The sequence below is a fragment of the Theropithecus gelada genome, chromosome 5 (genome assembly GCF_003255815.1).
Source record: "Theropithecus gelada isolate Dixy chromosome 5, Tgel_1.0, whole genome shotgun sequence".
NCBI lineage: Eukaryota > Metazoa > Chordata > Mammalia > Primates > Cercopithecidae > Theropithecus > Theropithecus gelada.
The window spans coordinates 91,919,966-91,937,072 of NC_037672.1; the positions used below are offsets into that span (position 1 = coordinate 91,919,966).

At 40.4% G+C, this 17,107-nt stretch overlaps 2 protein-coding genes and 1 pseudogene across 3 annotated transcripts in view; all 3 read left to right on the forward strand.

The window, feature by feature from the left end:
• The window catches only part of TEC (tec protein tyrosine kinase), a 137,411-nt gene extending 126,606 nt beyond the window's left edge, over positions 1 to 10,805 (forward strand). The window contains exons 12-18 of the mRNA XM_025386009.1: positions 1,340 to 1,414; positions 2,161 to 2,332; positions 2,449 to 2,665; positions 6,631 to 6,695; positions 9,072 to 9,190; positions 9,279 to 9,436; positions 10,585 to 10,805. Of these exons, the coding sequence (XP_025241794.1) occupies positions 1,340 to 1,414; positions 2,161 to 2,332; positions 2,449 to 2,665; positions 6,631 to 6,695; positions 9,072 to 9,190; positions 9,279 to 9,436; positions 10,585 to 10,668 (890 nt within the window). The 3' untranslated portion in view covers positions 10,669 to 10,805. The remainder of the gene's footprint in view (positions 1 to 1,339; positions 1,415 to 2,160; positions 2,333 to 2,448; positions 2,666 to 6,630; positions 6,696 to 9,071; positions 9,191 to 9,278; positions 9,437 to 10,584) is intronic.
• Positions 10,806 to 13,312: 2,507 nt separating this feature from the next.
• LOC112625093 lies at positions 13,313 to 13,663 on the forward strand (annotated as a pseudogene). Its single transcript, XR_003119519.1, has one exon. The product of XR_003119519.1 is annotated as a putative 60S ribosomal protein L37a (transcript).
• A 545-nt stretch (positions 13,664 to 14,208) lies between these two features.
• TXK (TXK tyrosine kinase) overlaps positions 14,209 to 17,107 on the forward strand; it is a 70,063-nt gene continuing 67,164 nt past the window's right edge. The window contains exon 1 of the mRNA XM_025385832.1: positions 14,209 to 14,310. Within this exon, the coding sequence (XP_025241617.1) occupies positions 14,295 to 14,310 (16 nt within the window). The 5' untranslated portion in view covers positions 14,209 to 14,294. The remainder of the gene's footprint in view (positions 14,311 to 17,107) is intronic.

Sequence of the window (17,107 nt, forward strand, 5' to 3'; positions counted from 1 at the left end):
AGTCTACATTTAACTCTTAAGTAAAATAATAGTTTCAAATTGAGTATAATAATGCTCAATGTTGAGATGGGATCAACCCCTCTATCTTCAAATATAGGGGGAATATCTTACCATCCACCTGTTGTGTTAGAAAGTCGTGCTTCATCTACTTATGGAAGCCAAGACACAGCCTAGATATGTAAAAACTATAGGTAAAATGAGGTTAAGGAAAAAATTTGCTGACAATATCACTAGGAATTCTAGACAATGTAAATTGACATTAATGTTTATTGCTGTGATGGACTTCCTGAACACATTGTTAGAAATTGGTTTGTGGCCAGGTATAAAAATAATAATTCATTGTATGGGTTTTGTTTATTATTCATCAGTTGATGGACATTTGGGTTGTTTCCACATTAGTTCTCTTATGAATAATGCTTCTGTAAACACCTGTACACCAGTTTTTGCGTGGAAATATGTTTTCATTTCTTTTGGGTATTTACCTAGTTATGGATATGCTGCGTCATATGGTAACTCTGTGTTTAACATTTGAGGAACTGATTTTGTATCAATTTATATCTCATTCTGTTGTTTTCTTTTTTGGTGTTTTTGCTCCCTAATTTTTTCTTCCGTATTCCTGTATAAGTTTTATTCTTCACTGTCATCTCAATTCATTCAACAAACATGTATCAAGTGCCTACTGCATGCCAGAAACAGAGCCAGACTTTGGGGAGACTGTGGTGGACTAGGTGTAGTAACTGATCCTGATTTTCCGAGACCCTACCACTTGCAGGGAGACAGAGAAGTACATAATGATTTTAAATTGCTTTGAAATATCTTGTAGTAGAGGAAATACAGAGTGCTATGGGTGTTTTTGGAAGAGACACCTCCTGTTTCTCATTTAGTGCTGTATGCAACTTGGGTTAAAAGATACACACTGATTTCCAGTAGTTGGTATTCCGAATTGTTGCTATCTTAGAGCCCGATTTTTATGCTAAGATTGCTAATACTGAGTCATGTCAGGTGAATAACTTTCATTTTTAGCAGACAAATATAATTCCCTTTCATAGTTCAGCTCTCATATTGGAAAAGAACGTGAAATAACTGTTAGAAACCTTTTAACATCCTTCAAAATATTTGGAAAAAGAGAAAGTTAGCATGGTGCCTGTTAAACACTGTAGTATTTAAAAGAAAATGTTTGTTGAATGAATAAAAGCATATAGCACAGTGATGTATGTACACACAGAGGATGAGCAGTAAATGAATAAATGATGAATTTTATAAGTGAGTTTCCTGTAGCATGTGACCAAGCAGAATGATTATGAATGAGTTTGACTGCAACGCTTTCTTTGATTATTAGGACTTGTCACCCGGCTTCGGTACCCAGTTAGTGTGAAAGGGAAGAATGCACCCACCACTGCAGGATTCAGCTATGGTAACTCTTATTTTGTGGTTGTGTGAGCTGATTTTCCTTGAAAAGAATCCATTGTCATAAGATAAATTTGGATGTGTACTATTTCACATACTGGAATTATTTTCATAAGTTTATAGTATAGGTTTTTAGGTAATTATACTTAAGACCGTAGCAGCCTAGGTATTATATTTTCATCATTATTCATAATTCCATAGAAAACTTTCTGTCAGTAAAAAAATAAGCATTATCATGTTAACATCTAAAATAAATCAAAGCCCTTCCTGGTTCTCACCAGCTTTATTGCTTACAAGAACGTGAGTAAGGATGAAGGTAAGAAAGAAAGCTTCCAACTTAATGGTCTTTGTCACTTCTGACAAAAGCCTTTAAAACAGCAGATTACATTATTTCCAACTTGATGGAATTGAAAAAGAAAAAAAACAAACAAACGTGAGAAGGAAGAGTGGTAAAGAAGGAAGTGTTTGTTTGACAAAAGTACCTTTAACTTTCAGGCTATATTATTATTATTATTATTACTTGTGCAGAATTGTCTTGCCTTCTTCATTTCACATTGGTTAGAAGGGATTCATCCTCCCCACCTTTGGCAGTTCAGATGCAGGTTTCAAGTCTCTTCTGTGTTTTACCAGGAATTATTACAGTGTTATCCTGTAATTTTGAGGTTGATCTTGGTTATAGGTTCTTTTTCCCCTCTCTGATTCATGCTATGTTTTCCTTTTTAAATATGAACATTTTCCCCTTCTGTCTTGCAGAGAAGTGGGAGATTAACCCTTCAGAACTGACCTTTATGAGGGAATTGGGAAGTGGACTGTTTGGAGTGGTGAGGCTTGGCAAATGGCGAGCCCAGTACAAAGTCGCAATCAAAGCTATTCGGGAAGGTGCCATGTGCGAGGAGGACTTTATAGAAGAAGCTAAAGTGATGATGTAAGTGGTGATCATCTTTCTGGCTCACCTTTTTGTATTAAAAAGTGGCCCCTCACCAAAAACTTGGTAGTTTCTTTTCCTATAGTAACTATATATGTGTATGTCTTCCTTTCCAGGAAACTGACACACCCGAAGTTAGTGCAGCTTTATGGTGTATGCACCCAGCAGAAACCAATATACATTGTTACCGAGTTCATGGAAAGGGGCTGCCTTCTGAATTTCCTCCGACAGAGACAAGGTCATTTCAGTAGAGACGTGCTGCTGAGCATGTGTCAGGATGTGTGTGAAGGGATGGAGTATCTGGAGAGAAACAGCTTCATCCACAGAGATCTGGTAACCCTAGCTGCCCACATTCCCACTCATTGGCTGAATTCCTTTGTAACACTGGCTCAGCAAATGTGCAATGATGTGTTAATAGCCAATTTTTGTTCTTAACAATCTTTCACCATTATTTTTAAAGTTGGTAAATTTAACTTGCCCTGTAATTTTAAAGGAAAGATCCTTATTCAGTCTAATGATTTACCTAGTTAATATCTCCAAGCAAGTTTCCATGTTTTAATTTTTTGATCTCCATAAGAATCCCATGAGATAGCTACTCACAGTGGATTCTCTTACCATCACTCTTGTACAGATGAGAAAATTAGCTTCAGGGAAGTGAAATGGCTTGCCTCCTGTGATAAGTAGGGAAGTTGCGGTGGGCCTTGATTTTCTAACTAGATCCCAAGTTCTTTTCCACCTCATACACTATAAACAGAAACTATAAGAGAAATCCTTTGGATTTTTAAAAAAATCTCTCAAATCACTGGGAAAACATGGAGGTTCATGTTAACTTCTCAAAATACCAGAAAAAAAAATCTGTTACCAGTTCTAAATTGTTGTGATGGAGACAATATTTCCCTTCTCACCTGTTCTCACTCTCTCCTCCATTCTTCTTTTCCTTCTGTTTTTCTTCTCTACCTGTTCTTTACAAATGCTTTCAGCATATTAGCAGCAGTGTCTGTCCCCTGAAAATAATCAGCTGAAAATGCTTGCTTTCAGCATATCAGTAGCACTGTCTGTCCCCTGAAAGAAAATAATTCTTTCACCAAGAAGAGTGTAATTTTCATTTGGGACTTCCTCCCATATTTTAGTTTTAGCTTTCTAGTGATAAAGCATGGACACATTTTTTTAGAAAGCAGAAAAACCTAAAAAAAATTTTTTTTCCTTTGAGACAGGGTCTCACTTTGTCTTCCAGGCTGGAGTGCAGTGGCGTAATCTTGGCCCACTGCAGCCTCAACCTCCCGGGTTCAAGCGATCCTCCTGCCTCAGCCCCCAAGTAGCTGAGACTATAGGCATGTGCCACCATGCCTGGCTAATTTTTGTAGAGATGGGGTTTCGCTGTGTTGCTCAGACTGGTCTCAAACTCAAGCGATCTGCTCAAGCGATCTGCCTGCCTCAGCCTCCCACGTGCTAGGATTACAGGTGTGAGCCTCTGCGCCCAGCCTTAGCAAAACATTTTTTAAAGTTAGCAGTCACCTTAGACAGACATTGTTCTGATAAGTATTTTACAAATAAACTCGTTTAATCATAATTCTGGGAAGTAGATTTTCTTATTATTCCCTTTTTACAGATGAGGAAACTGAGGTGCAAATAGGATAAAATAACTTACCAATGGACAAGTGAATTGTAGAGCCAGGATTTGAGCCGGGGCAGCTTGGCTCTAGGGTCCCTACCTAACTACTATGCTATGCTCTCTAGAATTAAAGCATATTAGAGAGTTGAAGATTTGGAGATGGAACACTTGATTTCCTAGGTGTGTTTTGGGATACTTACCTTATCTTAGATTCAGTTTCGGTGTCTGTAAATTGTGGGTTATAATGTTGTTTGGCTTCCAAGACTGTTTTAAAGATCACATTATTTGACTGGGGCAAAGGGCTTTGTAAAATATACATGCTATAGATAGCATCAGTTATTGTTATCATTATGTCAGGGATGACGAAGAACATCTCTGTCAATTGAAACTCGTAAACTAAGAACCTTTGTCTGTTTTGTCCTTACAAAACTGATAAAAACTGAATATCTACATCGGTGTGGCAGATTACACATTCCAGACAGATGATATTTTGGCAAAAACGATTCTCATATTTCTGTGCCTATGATATTGGTATTACTATGGTAGGTTTGTGTAACCCCTTATGGGAAACTTGGGATGCTCTTGTCTTCTTGGTAAAGAATCCTGTTGACCATCCAGCGCAGGCATTGTGGAGTTGTGAAGTGTTTTCGTAGGAAGATGCAGGCAGTCCAGGGAATGGGCATTAACTCTCATTTTATAAGAGACTTTTTTTTTTTTTTTTTTTTGAGACGGAGTCTCACTCGCCCAGGCTGGAGTGCAGTGGCGTGATCTCGACTCACTGCAAGCTCTGCCTCCCGGGTTCACGCCATTCTCCTGCCTCAGCCTCCCTAGTAGCTGGGACTACAGGCACCCGCCGCCATGCCCAGCTAATTTTTTTTGTATTTTTAGCAGAGATGGGGTTTCACCATGTTAGCCAGGATGGTCTTGATCTCTTGACCTCGTGATCCGCCTGCCTCGGCCTCCCAAAGTGCTGGGCGTGAACCACCGCGCCCGGCCTATGAGACTCTTAAAATGCACTCAGCAAGAAGGAACCTCATATAAGTGCAATTGCCGCATAGAGAAAATAGAATTATGAACAGTCAGGAAGAAAGAAAAACACATCTTGGTCTATGGGTTATGGTATTAAAATATTATTGGCCTGGTATGGTGGCTCACGCTTATAATCCCAACACTTTGGGAGGCCGAGGCGGGCAGATCACGAGGTGAAGAGATCGAGACCATCCTGGCGAACATGATGAAACCCTGTCTCTACTAAAAATACAAAAAACAGCCTGGCGTGGTGGTGGCCGCCTGTAGTCCCGGCTACTTGGGAGGCTGAGGCAGAAGAATCACTTGAACCCGGGAGGCGGATGTTGCAGTGAGCTGAGATGGCACCACTGGACTCTAGCTTGGTGACAGAGCAAGACTTGGTCTCAAAAAAAAAAAAAAAAAAAAAAAAAAAGACTCATCATGTCTTCCTTCTGAGAAATACCATGTCTTTCTGTCAAGCTATTTTCTTGAACCTTGTAACCTTGAAGAATGTGCAAGAAAATATAAATTAAATAATCCACAATTGTATTTGACCAATTTTGTACATCATGTTATAATATACTGGGAACATAAATGAAAAAGCAAACTGTATTCACACATAGCTGTTCTTTTGGAGACTGAGTCTTGCTTTGTCGCCCAGGCTAGAGTGCAGTGGCGTGATCTCTGCTCATTGTAACGTCCGCCTCCCAGGTTCAAGCAATTCTGCCTCCAGTCCCAGGTAGCTGGGGCTACAGTTGTGTGCCACTACACTTGGCAAATTTTTTTGTATTTTTAGTAGAGACGGGGTTTTGTCCTGTTGGCCAGGCTGGTCTCAAACTCCTGACCTCAAGTTTTCCACCCGCCTCAGCCTCCCAAAATGTTGGGATTACAGGCGTGAGCCACTGCACCCAGCCTGTTCTTTGACTGGGATGAGATGACCAATCACTGAGCAGAAATATTGGATAAGAGATTGGTCACCCATCATTGTGAGAACTGGATTAATCCAGTGAGAACTGGATTAAGGACTTCAAGAGATGTTCTCATTGTCAGTAAGAAAATTGGATAGTTTAATAAGAACAGGTCTGGGAGGGAGAAAAGTGAGTTGACTCTTCTATTAGCCCTTGTTTAAGAATGACAGTTGGCCAGTGTGGTGGCTCACACCTATAATCCTAACACTGGGAGAGGCCGAGGCAGGTGGATGAGGGCAGGAGTTCAAGACTAGCCTGGCCACAATGGTAAAACCCCGTCTCTACTAAAAATACAGTAATTAGCTGGGTGTGATGATAGGTGCCTGTAATCCCGGCTATTCTGGAGGCTGGGGCAGAAGAATCACTTGAACCTGGGAGGCGGAGGTTGCAGTGAGCCAAGATTGCGCCACTGCACTCCAGCCTGGGCGACAGAGGCAGACCCTGTCTCAAAAAAAAAAAAAAGACAATTGGTAAAGATTATGCAATAATGCCTTATTGCAATCTGACTTTCTGACCTGCCTTTCTATTCATTTTTTCAAATACACAATGGAAATACTTCCATAGGGGTAAAAACAACTTATTAAAGGACATTTCCACTCTCTGCAAATGTTGACTAGGTTACACTAAATTTAATATGAACAGAACTTATATTTTCCTACTTAAATGGTGGAATTTTTAAACTAATATACCATCATAATGTTGTTTTCCAGGCTGCCAGAAATTGTCTAGTAAGTGAGGCGGGAGTTGTAAAAGTATCTGATTTTGGAATGGCCAGGTATGTCCAAGTATATGTGGTTTTAGGTGATGTTTGCATTTTTTTGGTGGAATTAATAAGTGTGGGAATAATTTGCAATGACGAAGCAGAAAGGAAATCTTGTTAACTGATTCTCAGATTAAAATAAGTATATATTGTGATGTTAGTAGTTCTCTCCACTAGGTGGTAGTATAGCCTGTTAAATATACTATATTTCCTGGTGTGGATTAGATTTCTAGAATCTTTTGTTTTCACAAAAACATATTTGGTGGTGAGGTTCTTAGTATGTCCATGTCTGCAGTGTTTTTCTTCTCTTAATTTTTATAATTTAATAGTATTATAAAATACCTTTAAAAGGTATTTAGTTTATTTTTTGTTGCTTCTTCCTCTGTCTGTCCATTGATTCATCCATACATCCACCCATAAAAAATCAGGTGCCTGCTGCGCGCCAGGCATAATGATAGGCTGAACCACATTAGAGAATAAGACCTACAAGTCCTTGCCTGCACACAGCTTACATTCAGGAAGAAGGTGAATCAGAAGACCTGATAAAGTTACATGATTGAGCAGGGTCGATACTGGTAAACTGTGGCTGTCAGTCTGACCCACACTTCATTTGGGTTTCACATTTTTAAATGGATGCAAAAATGAAAAGAATATTATGACATGTAAAAAAAATCTGAAACTCCCATGTCACTGTCCATAAAAATAGTGTGACTGAGACATAGCCTCGCTCATTCATTTAGGTGTTACCTGTGACTGCTTTCCCGCTACAGATGCAGAGTTGAGTAGCTGTCTTGGGGACTGTATGGCCTGCCAGATCTGAAATATGTGTTATCTGGCCCTTTACAGAAAAGTTGACTGATCCCTGTAATACAGATAATTTGAGGTGGTGCCGAGTGACAATGCAGGGCAAGAGTGAGGGTGGCTACTCGATCTGATGTTCAGGACGACCTCTTTGCGATAGGGAGATTTGTTTGGAGACAAGAAGGTAGGAAGTAGCCAGTATAGGTGAAAATAAAAGGATAAAGTATTTCAGGTAGGAAGAAAAAGTGAAAAGCTTGAAGTCTGGGACACGTCTGGCCTGCTCAAGGAATGGAAAAAGCGCTAGGGTAGCTGGCCAACGGGCAGCGCCAGGAATGCTTATAAATGCAGGCAAGGACCAGGCCATGTAGGGCCAGGTTTAACTCCTAAGGAAACTCATGCCCAGGGAGATTAGAAAACTGTTACTGTCAGAAATGGGACCAGAACTTCCAACTCTTAGGATATTAATTACCCAGTGCTCTTTATTTGCTTTTATATAAAGATACTATATATTTGGCAGGCTGTCGGCCACTTTCATATGTTCAATCTTCATATGTTAGGCTTTCAGAAAATCTGCACTTTTGTATCAACCACTCAAAAACACTCTTTATACCCTAAAGTCAGACTCCCCTGGCTGACAGTTTGATCCAGCCCATAGTGGCATTGTCTGCCAGCCAGCAGCTGGCTTTGTGCTGAGTCATCATCTTTGTCTACAGAGCAAAGGACGTTTGTGCAATTCTTTGAAAATTTTCTCATGGAAGCTTTTAGAAATTAATGGTATATTCACATATAATACAGAAATACATTCCTTTTGTAAATATGTGCTGCCCACGTTACAGAAAGGGCTGAAGTCTTTTCATCTACCAACCCTAATCAAGGATTCTCCCCCAAAGTTAGCCACTGTTAACAGTTTTTGTATGTTCTTCCAGAAGGACATAGTATGTTCACATAAAAAAGTTATAAAAAAATAATAATAATAATAATAAAAAGAAAAAAAAGTTATATAGTATTGTTTTGAGTGCATGTATGTATGTGGGGATGTTATGTATAAATGCATACTCCACTGTTTACATGTGGCATTTTGTGTTGTGTTTTTGTTTGTTTGTTTTTTGCATTTGCCATCTTCATATGCTATAGTTTTAAATTGTGCTCTGTGGAATTGTGAGGGCTGAAAGCATGTGTGTTTCTAGATGCTTCATACCACTTCCTCTGGAGCAGCTCTGCTTTAGATTTTTTACATATGGGGCCTGTGGGTAAAATTTTATTTAAAGAACAGAATTGCTTACAAAGAAAAGCTTGCAAAAGTATTTTATGATACATTGTCTCTATTGCCTTATAAAAAGAAAGAAAAACAGAAAAATCAAAGTGCAGATGGTAATGTGGTGATGCATCCATCTCATGCACTTAAATTAAGCTGAGAGGAAGTTGGAAATCACCAGGTGTGGCCACTGAGGTGAACATTTAGCTTCAACCGGATGCTTGTTGGACTTCAGTCAACTGTGTTTTTGATTGCAAGGGGAAAAAAATGAAAGAACAAGTAGAAAATGCAGATTTTTCTTCAGAGGTGTAAGCCCATGGTGTGTCTTACTCTAGGTATGTTCTGGATGATCAGTATACAAGTTCTTCTGGTGCTAAGTTTCCTGTGAAGTGGTGTCCACCTGAAGTGTTTAATTACAGCCGCTTCAGCAGCAAATCAGATGTCTGGTCATTTGGTAAGATCCATGGTCCATGTTTCCTCATGTCCGTCTGCCCTGAGGAGGAAGTGGATACATCCATTTGGTAATCCTTATTCTTTTCCAGGTGTTTTAATGTGGGAAGTATTCACAGAAGGCAGAATGCCCTTTGAAAAATATACCAATTATGAAGTGGTAACCATGGTTACTCGAGGCCACCGACTCTACCAGCCGAAGTTGGCATCCAACTATGTATATGAAGTGATGCTGAGATGCTGGCAGGAGGTATAGATTTTTTGTGGGCTTTCTTTTTGAATCTTTTAGGGATTGGGCTTGGTAAATAGACAACATGCAGTCTTTATAGCCTAGTGAGGTGGTGCGTGCTTTATAGTGATTTCAAGCTCTAGGTAGGAAGCCAACCCTCTCAACTCAAATTCTGAATAACGGGAAGAATGTAAAGATGTGGAAAATGCTAATAACTACCTCGATACATTCAGGCTGCTTCCTCACTCGCAAGTGGGACTCCTTCCATAGTTGCCTGAGCTAGGGACTTGGGGAATACACCTGGAGAAGTAGCTCTTTTTTCACTGGGTCACTTGTAGAGTTGAAATATTATTTTTTTTTACCAGAGTTGGTTTCTTTCTCTAAACCTCAACTTTCCGAGGTCTTTGGAAGTATTGAAATGTCACCTCCTAAAAGAGGTTAGATACCAAATGACTTCTGAAAGACAGTAACATTAGCTCACATGTATTATGTACCAAGCACTATACTTAGTGTTTTGGATTTAGTTCTCAAAACAACACTTTGAGGTGGAGACACTTTGTGCCACTCTGTAGATGAGAAGATTAAGGGTCATGAGGTTGCTGCTTGCCTGGGGTCACTTAACTACAGAGCAGTATAGGCCTGTCTGACTCCAAAGTCCAGGGTCTCAACCACTGGCTGTACTGCCTCCCCAAGAGTTGATTGGGATGAGCATAGACATTCTGGGCAGGAAGTGGTGCTAAAGGGAGAGAGAACAGCTTGAGCAAAGGTAAGGAGGTGGTTATAAACACGATGTTTGTGCACAACAGTGGAGATAGTGGCCCTATTTAACAGACAGCCCATGTGAGGGATTTTGTGGGGAATAAAATTGGGTGACAAGAGGGTGGGGGAGTGGCAGATTATAGAGGGTCCTATAAATTTGCAGGACTTGATTTCACAGGCATGTCTCTTGAAGAGAGACATGAAAGCAGTGTCTTAGAAAGGTTAGCCTAGCAGCAGTACATGCAGGGTAGATTAGGGTAGAGACAAGACCCCTCTGGAGATGCCTGTATGTCCCAGTCCCAAAGCAGTGAAGCCTCTCTGTAATATGCTATGTTTAGGAGTTGGAGCAGTGAGAGGTTTTTTGGAATGGATTCTGGAACCTACAGCTTCTCTTTGACTTTTAATTGTAGAAACCAGAGGGAAGGCCTTCTTTTGAAGATCTGCTGCGCACAATAGATGAACTAGTTGAATGTGAAGAAACTTTTGGAAGATAAGTGATGTAACCAGTGGCTCCCAGATTCCAAAGTGCAAGGAAGGATGGGCACTTTGTGGCTTTTAATTTATTGAGCACTTGGACATGTAGATGGTTTTACTTGTAAAGTGGAAACACATAAAGAATTTGCTTCTAGACGGAATCTCCCAGAGTGTTTCCACTTAGAAACACTCTGTTGCCTTAGAAATGGTGATTAAAATCACTCATTTCTATTCATTCCTCAGGCACTTGAGTGACAGTTGTTTACCAGGCACTGTGTATAGCCCCAGGGTTTGGCCATTTAGGGGTGCACACATGGGACCATGTTAGCTGATGCCAGTTGAAGGCCAGGGTATTTGGGAAGGGGAAGGGTATTAGAGTCATGACCCAGCAACCCTTCTTTTTCCCTTTGACTTCTACAGAAATCTGGGCCTGAGACATTGTCTACAATTGGGTTCTAGATAAATCAGGAACCCACCTAAATAAGTACCCATCTTTTGTTTTGAAAACATCTCAGTTTTCAAGACTGCTCTTAGTATTACATGAACAATATTTGTATGCTGTATATATTGTAAACATATGTAATATATAAAGTTATATATTTATAAGAAACACGAGTTGTCTTTTAATTGAAACTTTTAATCCTGTAGTATATGAGCTCACCTTCTTAGGACTAGAGACTGTGCCTAACAGCTGTTAATTCGTTTCCCCCTGAACATCAAATATACCTGAAGAGAAGAAAGTCTAGACTCTTCTATGAGTAACACCCCCTCCTCACTCAGGTAAATGTGTCTGGGGGATGCCTGTCCAGCTTAACCACGTGCATTTGGCCTATGTAATCCTGCCCATGGTGGCCGCAGCTAATCAGAATCAGATGGAAAATTAAACTAGGTAATCTACTTCTAAGCCTTAAGAATATTCCCTGGGGCACAGGCACTATAATTGGAAGTGCTGGGCTCTAGGGCAGAAGGATCAGGTGACGTTCACAACAAAGTTTGCCCCCACCTCACGCAGGGCCCAGAAGCACCCCAAGTTGTGGTGGAGGATCCAGGAAGCTACCAAGAGAAACAGTGAGCATGGTATTCTGAGCTGCCTCCCGCACGTTTTTCAGGAGGCCTGGTTGGACTTGGGTTCCTGGATGGGTAGGACTGTTGTACCTCACAGGAGACCCTGCTGTCAAGACTCTGTGTGTGGATTTCTCACCCTTAGAAGCTCTACTAAGACATCAATGGAGTTAGGGCCTGCCTTTTTTCCTCGTGAGCACCAAGGAAAAGAAATTATCTTGGTTACGTGAGTGCCAGCGAAAAGAAACTATATCAGTCACCCAGAGACTGTTTATTGCCCAACACGTTATTCTTGCTATTGGTGGGGTAACTAGCTGAGGAAGACACAGTGCCTTCCCTTCAGGAGTTCCGTCTCCTCTGGAGGCTGCGATGGTCTGCTCTGGAGCATTGGGTGAACACACAGACTGGCTGCTCTGGGCAGCACCTTCACTTTGACCCTGGAGAACCATTTCATTTCATCCTGGCCAGTCTAGAGTCTGTGCAGCAGGCAGTCCATCCACTGAAGGCTGTGTTTTTCCTTTTCCTGTGCCCCTTGTAATGGAAGAAAGTAAACTGCTTATTCTGAGCCTTATCACAATCTGCCACATTCCTTCTCGTCTACCTGTTTAACCATACCCCCATGACAAAAACATGCACAACTTTTTTTTTTAAGTTCCAGGGTACATGTGTAGGATGTGCAGGTTTGTTACATAGGTAAACGTGTGCCATGGTGGTTTGCTGCACCTATCAACTCATCACCTAGGTATGCATTAGTTATTTTTCCTGATATTAGCCTGATATATTTCCTGATATTAGCCTGGCATGCATTAGCTATTTTTCCTGATGCTCTCCCCTCATCTGCCCTCCCCCAAGAGGCCCCAGTGTGTGTTGTTCCCCTCCCTGTGTCCATGTGTTCTCATGGTTCAGCTCCCGCTTATAAGTGAGAACATGTGGTGTTTGGTTTTCTGTTCCTGCATTACTTTGCTGAAGACAAAGGCTTCCAGCTCCATCCATGTCCCTGCAAAGGACATGATTTCATTCTGTATGGCTGCATAGTATTCCATGGTGCATATGTACCACATTTTCTTTATCCAGCCTATCACTGATGAGCATTTTGGTTGCTAACCATGCACAACTTTTAACTGACTTGTAGCTTATTCAAGGAGTTGGTCCTGGCACACTCTACCTTACTATCACTATCAGCCTTTTCTCCTTCCTTCCTGACCTTCCCTCCTTCCCTCCTCCCATCCCATACTTCCTTTTTCACCTTGAGGAGCTATGGGAAGTACTAGGTGGTATGAAAGAGAGTGAGGAGAAGATAAGAGTCCCTACCCTAATGGTCAATGTATGCTTTTTATGAGAAAACAAGATAGATAGTACCTGGCAACATTTGTGAACATTTCCTTCAAAAATCTTTAAATATTTTTCACTAAGACTTAAAAAAAAAAAGCTTTTATACGAAAGCATAACTAAGGCAGAAGGGGAGGTAAAAATAACAGTCATCACCCAGAATGCTAAGGAGACCCTAATCTAAACAGGAGATTGGAAGGGCAATGGGAATATGCTGTGTCTTCATTAAAGTTGTTCTTTTGCTCTCTGGGCTCAGACCTGGTTCGTGGTGAGATGGCCAAACGTACTAAGAAAGTTGGCTCGTCAGTAAATACGGAACCCGCTATGGGGCCTCCCTCCAGAAAATGGTGAAGAAAATTGAAATCAGCCAGCACACCAAGTACACTTGCTCTTTCTGTGGCAAAACCAAGATGAAGAGACGAGCTGTGGGGATCTGGCACTGTGGTTCCTGCATGAAGACAGTGGCTGGCAGTGCCTGGACATACAATACCACATCCGCTGTCACGATAAAGTCCGCCATCAGAAGACTGAAGGAGTTGAAAGACCAGTAGATGCTCCTCTACTCTTTGAGACATCACTGGCCTATAATAAATGGGTTAATTTATGTGGGAAAAAAAAAAAAAAGTTGTTCTGTTAACTAGTTAACACATAGTTATGCTTTCCAGTGGGATGAAGTGAAACTCCCAAGTGTGTTTTGTATTGTTGGTGTTTTTATATTTCTCAGTCATCCCCCAATCACATTTTAGGGTTATTACTAGATTGACTTCGCCCAAATAAAGTGTCTACTGAGTGGGAGGATGGAACATTCTAAACTCAATATTCCAGAGCCTAGAATCTAATTGTTTCTGCCACTCACAGTGTGGCCTTGGGCAAGTCCCTTATTCTGTCTGTGCCTCCATTTCCTTCCCAGTCCAGAGAGGGCAGTTTGACTTGATGATTTTAAAGGTGCCTTTTACCAAAATTTTGTGATTTCTTGAAAATGATGTTTGCGAGTCACCCACACCTTTGGGGATGAGAGACTAATAGCAGACACCCTCAGAGATTGGGATGGAGATTACTGAGCTTTCTTATATAGGCCATTGGTTGTCATTTATACTCTTCTGAGGTTTTCAGAACAGGAAAATAGGTGGGGTTAACTCTGCCCGTGAGAAACATCTTGAGCGAACTATGATTTCAGTTGAAAGATGTGTTTTTGTGAGTGGAGCACCGCAGAAGAACTGAAGACTGTTGTGTGCTCCCTGCAGAAGGGGCTGCCATGATCCTTTCCTCCTGTGAGTAAGATGAGCTTTCTCAATTTATTTTCGGGGCTTGTTCTGGACCTATTCTTCTTGAACAGCAGAGGATGTTTTTTTTTCTAAGGCACAGAGCTTGGGAACATTAAAAGATAATTTCCTCAGATGTTGTGACAGAGTTTTGTTTCTTATTTAAAGAACCACGGTGGTGATGTAATTCTAATAAAGGTTCAGCATTGAGAACATAAATGAAAGAAAAACAAAAGAATGTCCAAGAATCTACATATGTGTGTGTAGAAATGCAATCAGTGTGAAGTACTTGTTTTTAGAATGAGACTGTAATGAACTTTGGGCTGAAGGCCAGGAGACCAAATTCTAGTTCTGGATTTGCTCCAGCAGTGGTGGATCACAGTTGGCAACTTTATATATATATATAAATACACACACAGACACAAATAAATATATTTAAGGCAAAAGGAAGAGAGGTCAAAACACAACTGTGTTTATACTCTGAAATTATCTGCTTTATCATGTAAACATATAGACTTACCCTTATTTTCACAGGAGTATTTATTCACAATTTTGTGTAGACATCCGTTATTGAGGACCTTTCCCAGGCAATTGAAATTTAGGCAAAACTGATTCTTACCTGCAGTCAGAGCCTGAGTAAAGGCAAAAATAAGAGTCAAAGTCATGAGTCTCTACATGGTTAAGAGTGTGAACATGGTCGAGTGTGAACACTGGCTTAAATGTCTCTTTCCCTCATATATAATATTACATATGAAGATGTTATTTTAATATTTTTATAGAATATAAGACCACCGTTAAAAATAAGTGCTAGTTTTAGGAGAACAGAGAAAGATTCCCTAGATGCTGTTATCTGTGAAGATCCTTGGTTTGAAAGAGCCGTGGGGATGCTTATAAATCCAAAGAAATTAGAATAAAAAGAAAAACAAGCAGAATAGTCTTCTAAATAAGAAGGCAGCCATCATATCAGAATTGCAATATCTTTGTTTCTTTATAAAGGTATTTATTGAGCACCTACCATGGGCCATGGTCTATACCAGTTCCTTTATATTCATTATCTGAAAGCTTCACTACAAACTGGCAAGGTGAAAATTGTTATTCTTATGTAGCCAATAAGAAAATAGTGCCTTTGAAAGTTTAAATCTCACCAAAAGCTCACATGGTTGTCACACTCAGGATTTAAGCATGAGACTTTTTTTTTTTCTGAGACAGAGTCTTGCTCTGTCACCCAGGCTGGAGTGCAATGGCGTGATCTCAGCTCACTGTAAGTTCCATCTCCTGGGTTCAAGCAGTTCTCCTGCCTCAGCCTCCCGAGTAGCTGGGACTACAGGTGCACGCCACCATGCCTGGCTAATTTTTCTATTTTTAGTAGAGACAGGGTTTCACCATGTTGGCCAGGCTGGTCTCGAACTCCTGACCTCAAATGATTTACCTCAGCCTCCCAAAGTGCTGGGATTACAGGTGTGAGCCACCACACCTGGCCAAGCATGAGACTTGCCAGACTTGGGATTTAAGCGCTCTTCCTTTTGCCTTAAATATATATATATATATATATATACACACACACATACGTACACACATATATAAGTTTATATATATAAATAAGCTCTCAAAGGGAGTGTGTGTATGTGTATGTGTATATTTGTATACATATAAATCTGCCAACCGTGATCCACAAATGCTGAACAAAATCCAGAACTAGAATTTTTGCCCAGGCGACTCCCTTTTTGGCCACCTTGCAACAAAATGTAAAGAAACAATAAACCTAAGAGGTGCTTTAAGAACTTTATTTTGGGAGTTGCTCAGTTTTGGAAATACTTGTTAATTTATCTCTAAGACTCAGAGGGCGTTATTTTGCAGATAAGGAAGGAAAATACTGTCTTTGATTTTAATACTAGATGATGATGGAACCAAGCTTCAACAAAGCTCAGTCATATCAGATTAAAGCAATCAAAGGCCAGCTAAAAAAAGTCAAGTTTTTACATTTCTGACTTTTAGGTGGCATTAAGGAAAAAATGATTGTAATTTTTAAATGTCATCTATTTAAGCCAAATCCCCTTACAGGAGCCAACAATTGTTTGTAGATTTTGTAAAAATAAATAAATAAATAAATAGACCACGTTATTCCAGTTGTGCTGACCTGAAAATAACTCGTAGTCTTCCATTCACGCAGATAAGAACAAGGCTCCTGTTAACAGAAATATAGGCCAAGCAGAGCAAAGCAGAAAAAGCGAAAAAGCAGCAACCTGTGTCCCCTGCCACCCCCACTGGCAAGACAAGCTCAACAGTGACTTAAGAATCTTTAAATGTTAAAAGCTGTGTGAGCATCTGCTCTTTATTTCCGTCAAGGTCAGAACTAAAGAAAATGCTGTAAATTACAGCAGGAACGATTCGGTTATATATAAAATAAATCACTGTGAAGGTTGAGACAAGGATTTGATTGCCCAAGGGATTAAATAAGGGACTACCTATTGGCGGGGTATTTTGAGGATTATTCTCTCTGGCATGGCTTTGATGAAAGCTCACTCTCCTTTCCAGCGTCTGTTAATTTGATTTGATGATAAGAATCACCTGTTGTCTACTGTCAATTGCAGCTGAATGTGGCTACATTTTCTGCTGGGTAAAACAATGAGTGTTTACTGTTGACAAGGAGACAGCTAAGTGATGCCTCAAGATGTATTACTGTTAATCAAAAAAAAAAAGGCCCAGCCAAGAAGATTGCTTAAGCCGAGGAGTTTGAGGTTGCAGTAAGCTGTGACCGCACCACTCCACTCCAATCTGGGTGGCAAAGTGAGACCCTGTCTCTTAA